The sequence below is a fragment of the Hoplias malabaricus genome, chromosome 9 (assembly GCF_029633855.1).
Source record: "Hoplias malabaricus isolate fHopMal1 chromosome 9, fHopMal1.hap1, whole genome shotgun sequence".
Classification (NCBI taxonomy): Eukaryota; Metazoa; Chordata; class Actinopteri; order Characiformes; family Erythrinidae; genus Hoplias; species Hoplias malabaricus.
The window spans coordinates 12,341,196-12,353,517 of NC_089808.1; the positions used below are offsets into that span (position 1 = coordinate 12,341,196).

A 12,322-nucleotide genomic window follows, 5' to 3' on the forward strand; every position below is an offset into this window, starting at 1 on the left:
CCTTTGCTTTCATGTTTGCTAATATGTAGATATGAGAGTGAAGAAGTATATTGTGGACACATATGCAGCCTTTAGCATTTAACAGCATAAATTATATTGTGATTTAAATAGTGCATTATGGGGAAAAGTAATTTCTGCTGTAGGTTAGCGATTGGATCTTTGTTTTAAGCCTCCAGCTAAAAGTAGATCTTGCTTTGTAACCCATACTCTGTCCCCTCTTTAGCAGATGCTACAGCCCAATACAAACCACTACAGAAGTTTAGGTGTTCCTCATCAAATCACGTTTTGTAGATTCATGAAAATAAAAATAGTCTACGAAGAACCTTTTTTTTTTGCAAAATTTAGTGTACAGTATATATTGCTTAAAACAGACATTTTATTTGGGGGTCTTAATGAAACATATGTGATATGCTTTGGTGAAAATACCACAAGGATGAAACAACACAGCACCATTCTCCCTCCGACTAAACAGCCCTCTTCAGAACGAAATAAATGAGAATGAGCCACAGCTCACATTCAGCACAAGAGTCCAGGCATGAGGAGTGCGGAACAGTCGGTCTGGAGGTTTAGTCATTTTTTCCGGCCTCTTTCTTCTTTGCTCTCATTTTCATCATGTTTTAATCAATCCTCTAATCCCTGCATGCTATTTTTTTGTTTGTTTTGCTCCATTAAAACTTGTCTTTGCACTCTCACAAAATCACAGGTCCAGAGCTGTGACTGGAGAGAACTTTATCCCATGATTTCAGACTTGGGCACTTTGCAAACTATGTTTTATTTCACAGACTGGGGATTGACCAGAGTCCCAGAGCCACGAGTTAATGTGCTAAAACACTGCAAAGATGATTTTTCAAAAATGTCCTCTTTATACAGGCATCATAAATTTACTTACACAATAAACATGTTACCTGACCAGGGGTCCCCAAATGTTTACAAGTATGTAAAGTGAAAATGTTTATAAAAGTAGCAAAGCAATCACATTCAGGGCTGATGCACTGAAATATAAATGCAGCAGTTTAGATGTGCTTTATTGCATTAATACTATGAATGGATAAAAACAGATAAGGCTTTTTAAAAGATACACAAAAATAAATAAATACTTTCACTGGCACATAATGCAGGTATAAGGTCTACATCACACCTGTATGACTGTCCATGATCTCTAACTATATCAACATTTAAACGCTGAGATGAGGGTCATATAAATTCTACAATCAATTCCTAAAAAGATTGTCAATTCCCAACTCTTCATTGGTTCAGTTTTACACAGGGCCAGTTCTTGAACACATGAACATTTACACAACTCTATAGCACTGCATCATAGATTTGTTGTATTTGCATACAGTTTCTCCACATTACCCTTGTCATCTGCAAAATCTCACTGGGGACGTCTACTGATGATAATAAATGTAATATATACTTTAGTAAGGAAAAATATTCATGTGTGTGTTCATGAATGAAATTATCAATTTCATTTGTCTCCATCACCCAAGTCATGACGATGACCTGGTTATCTCATTTCCATGCTTTATTTATTCATTATTCATTTCCAAGTCTTACAAAGCCATGGCTATGACATATTTGCATGACTTTGTAAGTTGTAGTTAAACATACTTATCTTGAAGTATTGCCTTCCAAATTCATCCCCAAAACAAAGAGAACCAAGTTCCCACAACTTACCGATTCCTGGCACCAACTTAATAATTTTGTTCTCATGCCTGTCAAATTTTAGGCTACTTATATCACCCTAATCCATGGATAATGCAATTATGTCTTCCGGTCCTTTTTAAGTCATGATTACATCTTATTTGTCTCATTCGCAGACATTGCCAAGCCAAAGCTACTACTTAATTATAAAAATAAAATGAAAATACAAATCACATACCAGATATATGATTGTGCCCAGTTGAAATGGGGTCATGAAATGTAAATGATCTCAGTCAAAATGCTGGCTGCATACACGTTTACTGCTGAGAGTCACAGTGTGCAAAACACATTGTTTTAACCAAGCACCTGATATACTCTACGTCTGAGTTGAGACCAGTGCAAAGCTGGTAAAAATGACAGGTGTAAAACTGGTCATCAGCAAATCAAACAACATCTGAAAAAGAACTGGTTGGTGTTTTTGTTTTTCTATGAGATGGTGAATAAAGAGTAGCCATAAGTAAGCTATAAGATAAAGAGGATTTCTGCATGATTGTGATTGCATGAGGCACTTAAAGTGTATTGTCCTAGAGAAAGTGAGAGCAGTAGTTTAGCCACAAAAAAAAATTACATTGTTTTCTTCAAATAAATGTCTTCCCCCACCAGGTCAGTGCTGAGAATATCGGTTATGCAGGGGGACTTAATTCCTTCATTCTATTTTTTCAAAATGGATGATCTTACAAGCCAGTCTGGTCTTAAAGGAATACTAGGTAATGTTTGGTATATGTGCTCCTGGGCTCCCCCTTCAGTTGCAGAGTGTAATTCATTCTTACAGCACTATCCTGAAACCATATGTGCAGGGGAAGCAGGGTGTTAGTTTTCCTACCCTCCTCCAAAAGTTACATAGAGCCGTTTCTGCAAAGCTGAGCCTGGAATTGCAACAACAGAGGCTCTTTTCTCCCTATTACAGGTCAGTGGAGTATCATGTTGAAGATGATTTTTTAAGGTACAAATACAACCTAGTGTTCCTTTAATGGTAAGATCTCATTAAATGGAAGAGAGTGTCATTCTGATACTTGCTCTCAACCAATGCTTACATCTGCCCTGATTATGCAGAAATTCTTAAAAATCAGTGGAATTCCTTGATACTACTTTGTGGAACCAAGTGCATTAGGGCAGGAACAAAATATATGTGGCCATGGTTTACACACATTCAGACACTATTCTTCCAGTGTCAGGTCAGTGCTATATTTAAGCAAATCAGAGGTCATTAGGAGGTCATGCTGGCGGCCTTTGGCTTCCAGAATCTCGCCCAGCTGCGACAATGTAAGCTTCCTAACTTCTGACCCCTCCATCAGAGGCCAGTCCAGAAGCTGTGCACTGGAGGGTAATGGGGGGAGGCCAGGCTCATACTCCTCCAGGGGTGTGGGGTACAGAAGCAGCTGCAGAGAGGAGATCTCTACAGCCGTCCATGCTAAAGAAACCAGGCCGCTGCGAGTCAAGGGGTTCAGGGCCAATCTGAGGGTCCGAAGGGTCCGGCAGCGCTGCAGAGAGGGCAGCAACGTCCCCAGCAGGCCATCAGAGAGACCGCAGCCACACAGAGACAGTTGAACCAGCCGGGTCTCAGCCTGAGAGAAGAGCCGCCGTAGAGAAGGCACCGCAGACTCGTCCAGCCTGTTCTCACTCAGGTCCAGTTCTCTGAGGGATGAGGCATGGGGGCTGCAGGAGAGGTAGGACATATCAGCAGGGGTCAGGCTGAGGTAGGGAAGCTCCAGCACCTCTAGAGGCTGAGGGAGGGAACTGAGAGAGAGAGATAGAAAGAAGTCGCACTATTCAGTATTTCTTATGAATTCAATGGTTTTACAATGCATTAATTATTTGATCCATTATATTGAGTCCTTTGATCTTGAGTTGATATGATATTAAATACCAATATTTGGTGATATATTGATTTTACCCCAGCAAGAGCAAACTATGCTAGGATACTGTGTTTTAATATATTTTCTTTGTACTGTATTGGTCTTTGTAGTGGATTTATTCCAGATTTCTACAGTTTAATAAATGAAAAGTAAATATCATTAAATAAATAATAAATTCCCTTATTAGTAAATTATTAATATTAATAGGGAGTTTAGGCTTCCTCTGGGTGCTCCGCTTTCCTCCCACAGTCCATGAAAAAACACACGTCGGTAGGTGGATTAGCAACTCAAAAGTGTCCATAGGTGTGAGTACATGTGTGTGTGTGTGTCGCTCTATGAAGGACTGGTGCCCCCTCCAGGGTCTCTTCCCGCCTTGCACCCAATGATTCTAGGTAGGCTCATGACCCATCGTGACCCTGAACTGGAAAAGCGGTTACAGACAATGAATGAATAAATAGGGAGTTTAAAAGATGTATTTATAACGCAAAATTAGTGCCAAAATTAAAAAGAGACATAAAACATATGGATACATTATATTTAATCAATATTTCACATACTGTACTGCACTATATACAGTTAAGGATTAACATTGTTCTATCTGAATAAAACTTGCAGTGGTTAAGTGCAGTTTTATTATCACTCCTACCCATAATTCATTCATTCATTCATTATCTGTAGCCGCTGATCTAGTTCAGGGTTGCAGTGGGTCCGGAGCCCACCTGGAATCACTGGGCACAAAGCTGGAATACACCCTGGAGGGGGCCCTACCCATAATATGCTCAGAAAAGCTCCTAACATGCCCTACTATCATTTTGGGATCCCACACCGGTTTCATATTTGTCCTTGCTTTTGCATGTCTTACCTGAGCACTAGGCGCAGGTGTCCTGGCAACCTAAGGGCTGTCAGACTGAGCCTGCGAAGCTGCTTCAGAGCGCTGAGCCCTCTGCACATGTCCTGCATTGTTCCCTGCTCTCCCGACTGAACACGCCGCAGGTCCAGGTTGCAGTAATGCAGTTTGAGTGTGTGGAGCAAGAGAAAGGGCTCCAGTTGAGGGAGCAGCAAGGCCAGGCCGGACACGCCTAGGCTGGCATAGCGGATGTCCAGCCCCAACAGGCCCTCTCTGGGAAGAAGCTGCAGCAGAGAAGCCACAGAGGGAGCTGGGAGTTCCTCAACCCTGAGATATCTGCAGTAAAGCTTTAGTGGTCCAACAAGACTTAGAGCTCCACAAACCCTGTCCCATGAGCGAGCGTTTATAAAGAGATCGGCTCTGACCCGGACCACCTCAGGCTGATCTGAGTCTGAGCTGCAGTTGGTCTGCTGAGGTTCATTTCTCCTCTGAAGCTCCATTCTCCTCCTCACACCAGGCACAGACTCCTCCTGGGAGCACACTCTCATCAAGCTTATACCCTGAAAGCACAACATGGTGTTGGTCTTTGAATTATTGTTGTGAAATATAATTAATTATGTGGTGTTAGTAATAATAATAGTAATGATAATGATAATAATCTGATGCCTTCTGATGCTAGAAGGCTAGGACCTAATATAATATGCCAGAAGAGAAGATACAATAGCTATCTGTGACTGGGGTTCCTAGAAGAGTAGGATCATCCACCCTGTGCCCCTCATTACTTAGCAAAAGCAAGTGTCTGTTAGATATAATCCCTCAAGTTGGTTTTTGGTCTAAACCAGGGCCTCCTTCCAGCCATGTCTGATATACCTGCAGCGGGTGGTGTCCAGGAGGCATACATTTCAGATGCCTGAAACACTTAAAATGGCTCCTTCTACTCCAAGCTCCTCTAATACATGCTGGAGACCCCCATACGAGGAAGCCAGAAGGACAACATTATCCGCAAATAGCAGAGATGATACAAGAGCCCTCAGATGGGGAGTGGGGCATGACTAAATTTGCAAGATTTACATGTGACTAAACTGAGAGAAAAGTGACTAAAAATACTGATATAAAAAAAAGAACTGATTATATATTGTACATTTGTACTGCTTTGTGAAGTGCCTCCGTTTGCACATAAATCATCCCGGACATTTTTATGAGTTCACCTAAGCCCTACTACTTATAATAATAATAATAATAATAATAATAATAATAATAGTCTCATCTGGTAGTAAATTCTCTCATTCTCGCACCTCCTCTCCTTTCTTATCCCCAGACACGAACTCTCCCTCTTCTCCCTCCATCCCTCTCTTCCTGCTCTCCATTCCTCTGTCTCGTTTAATTATGCTGTCTCTCTCTCTCTGTGTCTTCAGGCTTCTCTTCCGCTCTCTCTCTCCATCTCGCCGGCACCCCCTGGAGTCTTGTGCCTGCATCAGTGTAGAACACAGAGCCACTGTCAGAGACCACCCACCCATCGAGTCCTCCAAAAGGCCCTCATCACACTGCAGACCACTTAGATCCAACAACTGTAGAGCACACCTGAAAAAGAGGAAACGAGTGATAGAGAAAGAGAAAAGTGACAAAATTATTTGTGAATATTTACAAAGGTTGTTATTCTGTCTGTGGATATATAACAGTGAGGATCTCACACATCTATCTAGAGATTTTTAGTCTGCTTCTGCAGACTGCTTTGAACCTGAAGCCAAAATTATTTGAGAGCTAATGTGGAATAAGACTAACTTAATACAGAATAATGAGAAAATGAATTTACCTTTTGTCCGTCAAACCCCTGACCACTGACAGCAGCAGGGCCTGGATGCAGAGACGATTTGGAGGAGTGTGTCCATGTTTCTTCTGTCCACCCACGTTCAGTGTCCGCTCTGGCCAGCGCTGTACCAGCTCCCCCACGGCCAGAGGTCGATTGTGATCAAAAGCTGCATCGAGAAGAGGACGGTAAAGTTCCCGGGGCAAACAGCTCAGCCACGAGGGTGAAGAACTGTGGTCACTCACAACCTCTCGGGCACACAGGCTCACCAGAGACAGCACCATCTCTGCTGCTGAACTTGAAAATCAACTAAACATTAGAGACCTGCAAGAAAACAAACACACACTAATTGCTCAAGCCATATTTAGATGGCAATTAGCCTTCACATTGGTGACAGGAATTAGACATCTAAAGAGTGTAAAGCTCACTCACAGAAAGAAATGACATGAAATGCTGATGAATACCTGCCTGACACCTCAGATGTTGTTTAACAATAGTTCTGCCTGGAGTGGAAGACATTCAACCATTCAAAACACAGTAGAAAGTGTTGAACTTATTCAGGATCTTCGGGGTTTTCTCCCAGCTGAAGAAGCCAGGCAAAACAGTATAACATCTCAAATGATTTCCATTATCTCTCACTGTAATCCAGTGACATCCAGCAGCAGTCTAAGCTAAACTACATTTAAACATGTTGTAACCTGAAGCGTTATCAGCAGTTATCTCATAAAACCTAAAAAAAGAATTAAACATAATCCAAACCCCGCCACCGTCAAACTGAGTGAACCTGACCCACAGACAGGGACTTAACAGGACTAACGTTAAAGAAATAAAGCTGAGACAGTTCTCGCTGTCTGTCTAATACTACAGTGTTGTTTGCATTTCACCCTAAAAGCGGAAAATTCTGTGAAAATGACCTTATTTTTATCCGTATTTGGGCTTTATTTGCTGTCACAGCCGTTCCTCTCTCTTCTCTCTGCCGCCTCTCGGTGATACCAATGCCTCCTGATGACGTTGAAAAACCGAGACGGTTGCTTCTGAATGGGTGCGTCCGAAATGGCATACTCCCATACTAGGTAGTATGCAAATCTAGTATGCGACACGATATAGTGTGCCCGAATACCTAGTTTGTATCAGGCAGTATGCGAAAAGTTTCCGAATGTCGTACTTGGTCGAGCCCGACATATCCCATAATTCACCTGGAGCAGCTTTAAAGAGTATGGTGGACACGCAGGAGCAGGCTGTTTACAAATGTAAGTAAAAATAACTGCTATGCTAAACTTTCCTCAGAACATACTTAACATACCTCCAATATATAAACACATAAAAAGCCACTTTGCGGTGAGCTGCGAGATATATATTTTCTTATTATGTTTTTATTAATATACAATAGAACATCTTCAAATAAAGGAAGGCCGTTTCTTCTATTTCTCCCAAATTTTCTCAAATTTGTTATCCTGAAGGAAAAAGTTTATCTTCCCATTAAAAAATGCTATAAATAATACCATACCAATTCTCAATAGATGGAGGATTTGGCTTGAACCATTTTCTTGTGATTGCTTTTCTAGCGGCTACACTTAGCATTCCAAATAATTACTTTGATTTATTGTTTATTGATGTTGAATGTAGAAAGCCAAAAAGAAGTTCTTCCCACTTAAAAGTAATCTCTGTCCCAAATCTATCCACAAATTCTGTGTACATCTTGCTCCAAAAAGTATTTATTTTGGACAAGACCAAAACAAATGGAAGTACTTCCTGTGAGTCACAAGACTTCCAACAACTGGAGGAGCCCAAGTAACAAGAACACTAAACAGGTGTAATAAAATATCTAATAAGACCCTTCTATCCAGTACTCTCCATGAAGCTGAACTTGATATCTTCCATTAAAATTCACAATATTTTGTCCAAAATTCCTCTGGAATTCTGATGTCTGTGTTCTTTTCTCATTCTTGTTTTATATAGGTGGTACTTGCTTTTTTTGCTTTTTGGAGTCCAGGATATATCCTGGAGCTCACTTTAAGCCCAGAATCTACTCTGTAGGCACTTATAAACACTTTCAGTAGATGATTTCTAAATGCTTTTTGACTCTGTTTCATGGAGGCGTTTATGTAGTGGTGTATCTATAGAAACCTAAAAAGATATCTGTTATTTAACCCAAAATGTATTTTTAACCTCTGGATATTATTCAGTATATCTTGATTTTTAAAAAATTATAGTATGCCAGGTCACATCTAATTGGTTTGGGGTGAAATCCAAATCTCAAAATCTTCTAAAAATCTTTATTTTTTTCAATCTTTATCTCTTCCCTTAAGATTTGGATTAGTCATTTATCACCTAATTCGTGCCTGAATATGAACTTCCTCTGATATTTTCTCTTTAATTTCTTTCCATCTTGCTTGATAACCAGGTTTACACCAAAAAAATTAGTACCTGGGTTGGGAAGATATATAATAGTCTTTAAGGCAGAGAAGTGCATCCCCTTCCTTGTTTTTTGCTTTTGTTATACTTGGTTTTTGCCTTGCCCAAGATACTGTGATATTAATCTATCCCATTCATTAAATTCTTTATCATTTATTTCAACTGGAAGGGTCTGGAATAAATATAGTACTCTATGTAAAATATTAATTTTTACAGATTCAGTTTGAGACTCAAAACTTCACATTGGAATACAATTCCATCTCTTTATGTCCTCTTTTAATTTCATACTTAAGTGAGGAAAATTTAAAAAATACACATTTTTGAGTGTTTTGGGACACTTACTCCTAAATACCTCATGTGGTTCAAACTCCAATCCAACTGTATTTTAGAATTAATACTTTGGCTAGGTTTGTAATTGAAACTTAATATTTGGGTTTTTGGGATATTCAGTTTATGCCCTGAGACGTAGCTAAAGACATCTAAGCATGATACCAGATTCAAGATTGAACTCTCTGGGTTTGACAAATAAATTAAAATATTGTCTGCAAATAAAGAGATTTTATAGTCTTGTCTAAATATTTTTATACCTGTAATATTTTTGTCTTGAATAATACTGTGACTTAATGGACTAATCGGACAGCCCTGATGATTACCCTTTTCCAGGCTAAAAAAAAATGTGATATACCTCCATTTATTTTTATTCTTGCCCTTGGTATTTTGTATAATGCTTGTATAGCTTTAATGAAATCCAATGCTTGTAATACTCTACATAATTCCCAATTAACTCATAGAATGCTTTTTCTGCATCGAGACCCAAGAATACTGCCTGGGCTTTTTCCCCTACTATTTATTCAACTATATGTAGTGTGCAACGAATATTGTCTTCCATCTGTCTTTGTGGAATAAAACCTGCCTGGTCCAGACTTATTATCTGGGGTATTTTTTTCAGTTTTTTTTTTTTGTTGTTGTTGTTTTTTTTGCCAAGATGTGAGTAGAAATTTTGTGATCTTGGTTAAGAATTAGTCGATAATTTCCACATTCAAGTTTGTCTTTACCCTTTTTTTTGTATCAAGAAGATCACTGCTTCACTTCAAGAAGGAGGAGTTATGCCAGTCTTCAATAAATAATTGAATACATTCTTTATTACTGGGATCAACAGATCTTTCATTTCCTTGTACCATTCTGAGGTCCTAGTTCCTTACTGGGTTTTAAATTTGATACTGTTTTTCTAATTTATTCTTTAGGCATTTATTGTGTCAAAGAGAACTTTCATGTTTGTTTCATCTATTTTAGAATGTGTATATGTAATTTTTATAATACATTTCAAATGATTGTTGTATATCATTAAAATTAACATGGAGTGGAGATGCTGGGCATGGATGAGGGTATTGCCAGTTACACTACCCCTAAAGTTTTATTTGCTCTCATAGGTTTCTTGTTATGTCCTTTCCTGCTTTTCTAGCTAACGTATTTTCATGAGCAGCAGTTTCTGTCATTAAATTTAACCATTCATTTAGCTCTGGTAATTTATTTCATTTCCAGTGTTTAAGTATTATTCTTGATGCTGTAACTAAACCTGTAATCAATATCTCAAATTCAACCTTATTTATATCTCTTACCACATCTGTATAGCCTAACAGGCACAATTGTGGACATACCGGTAGGATTTTTCCCATCCAATTACCCAATATCTTCAAAACTCTCAAAATGATTGTAACCAAACACATTCCCAAATGGAGTGAAAAAACGTGCGCTTTTCTTTTTGACATCTCCAACAGTAATCATTATTTATTTATATTATTTAGACCCATTTTATACAAGCGGCAGGGTGTCCAGTAATATCTATGTAATATTTTATATTGGGTAAACTTACCTCTGGCCTTCCTAATATATCCTCCTGAACGTGATTAAATCTTTGACCAGGTTTCACTATCAATTTCACACCCCAAATCTCTCTGCCAAAGCATTTTTAAACTGTTTTCATTTATGTGCGCATTTTAAAAATCTCATCAACTGCATGGGAGCAAACACTTACGTAGGTAAGAAATATGAGCATTGCAATATCTACAGACCATTCAAAAATTAATTATAATGTTTGTATCAGTTATTTAATGCTAAAATTCAATGTACATGTTTTGGAAAAGTACTTGTCCCATCGGAAGGGTGGGCTTGGCTAGGTCAATATTTCAGAGCACATGTTATTCCAAGATCAGTGACCAAAGGAGATTCAAGGTGAGCATCATCTTCTCAGACCCACCCACCCTTGAAATCTGTCCCAAAAGCTCAGAAGCACTGTCACAGAGCTCCAGAGTCCTGGGGTTGTGGGTTTGAGTCCCACTCCAGGTGACTGTCTGTGTGGAATTTGGTGTGTTCTCCCCATGTCCATGCTCCGGTTTCCTCCCACAGTCCAAAAAACACACGTTGGTACACGATTGGCGACTCAAAGGTGTCCCTAGGTGTGAATGTGTGAATGTTGCCTTGGGAAGGACTGGCACCCCCTCCAGTGTGTGTTACTGCCTTGTGCCCAGTGATTCCATGTAGGTCACCCACCGTGACCCTGAACTGGATAAGCGGTTACAGACAATGAATGAATGAATGAATGTCTACATGGGAAAGAGGAAGCAAAAGTAGGTTTGGAGCAAGGCCTCAGTCTTATAAATCTGACAGTGTAAACTTGCAAGTTATTAGGTATTTAAGGTCTGTTGTCTGCAAGGTGGAAGAAAACGATATTCTGCATTTGTGCACTTAATATAACATTAAAACTCTCTTTACAGTAGACCAGGGATGTTCAGCTCGCGTCCTGAAGTGCCGGTGTCCAGCACTGTTGGGAAATGTCCCCACTTAAAAAGATCAAATAAACCAGACAATTAACAGGAGCAGAACTTGGTGTGTTTGACAATACATTTATAAGCTTTAAGTCTTTGGTCGTTGCAGCGAATATTCTAATTAGCGTGTTTGCATGCTAATCAAGAGATGCAGAAAATATAGTTCCAAGGTCCATACAGGTGATCCCAAAAGGGGTGTGTGTTTGGGGGACACATTTAAAATATTAGCATATTACAATCGAATATCACAATACAGTGTAAAATTTGCTCTTAATTAACAGACCTGTAGGCTAAATCTAAAGGAACACTTCTTTCAAGAAGAGGGACACCTTTCTTTCACCACCGAAATGGGGTCATTGACTACTTCTTTCCTCTGGAGTAAGGATGTATATTACAGTCATTACACTCTTGTACATATTCGTTTTCTTCACTTTATTTAGGAGGTATACCCTCTCTCTCTCTCCAATGTGGTATCATCTACAACATGGCTGTCAGGAAGAAAGTTAATCTCTGATCTTATGCTCATTTTCTATTTCTCATTTTTCATGATCTGTTTAAGATTCTGAGTGGGGCAATGCCCAAATTAGCCAAAGGGTTAATTACCATGGCAGAGAGTGAGCAGATCAATGCAGGTGTGATTTTTCAATCTGAAAATAGAACACATATCATACACTGTAAAAAAAATTGCTGTAAATTTACAGCGAGTCTGCTACAGTAATTTATTGCAATGCATCCTGGGTAATGGACTGGAAGCAGCAATAAAGCAACTAGCTTTACAGTATTTCACTGTATTGCGAGCTGGGGAGGCTGAGGACTGCACATAGCATCTGAAGGTGAGTAACTTGTTTAAACCATTTATTTCTCACAT

At 39.3% G+C, this 12,322-nt stretch overlaps 1 protein-coding gene across 2 annotated transcripts; it reads right to left on the reverse strand.

Annotated features, from left to right (window-relative positions):
* Positions 1–12: 12 nt before the first annotated feature.
* Positions 13–7,211, reverse strand: si:ch73-174h16.4 (leucine-rich repeat-containing protein 14). Of its 2 annotated transcripts, XM_066681537.1 has the most exons (6): positions 7,129–7,196; positions 6,679–6,797; positions 6,221–6,538; positions 5,703–5,988; positions 4,423–4,967; positions 13–3,441 (listed from the first exon to the last, which is right to left on the reverse strand). In XM_066681537.1, exons 3-6 carry the CDS (start codon positions 6,496–6,498, stop codon positions 2,862–2,864), a joined length of 1,689 nt encoding a protein of 562 aa, XP_066537634.1. In that variant the 5' UTR covers positions 6,499–6,538; positions 6,679–6,797; positions 7,129–7,196; the 3' UTR covers positions 13–2,861. The 2 variants fall into 2 exon arrangements, with proteins under 2 accessions (XP_066537634.1, XP_066537635.1); XM_066681538.1 differs by lacking the exon at positions 6,679–6,797 and having other exon boundaries at positions 7,129–7,211.
* Positions 7,212–12,322: the final 5,111 nt, after the last annotated feature.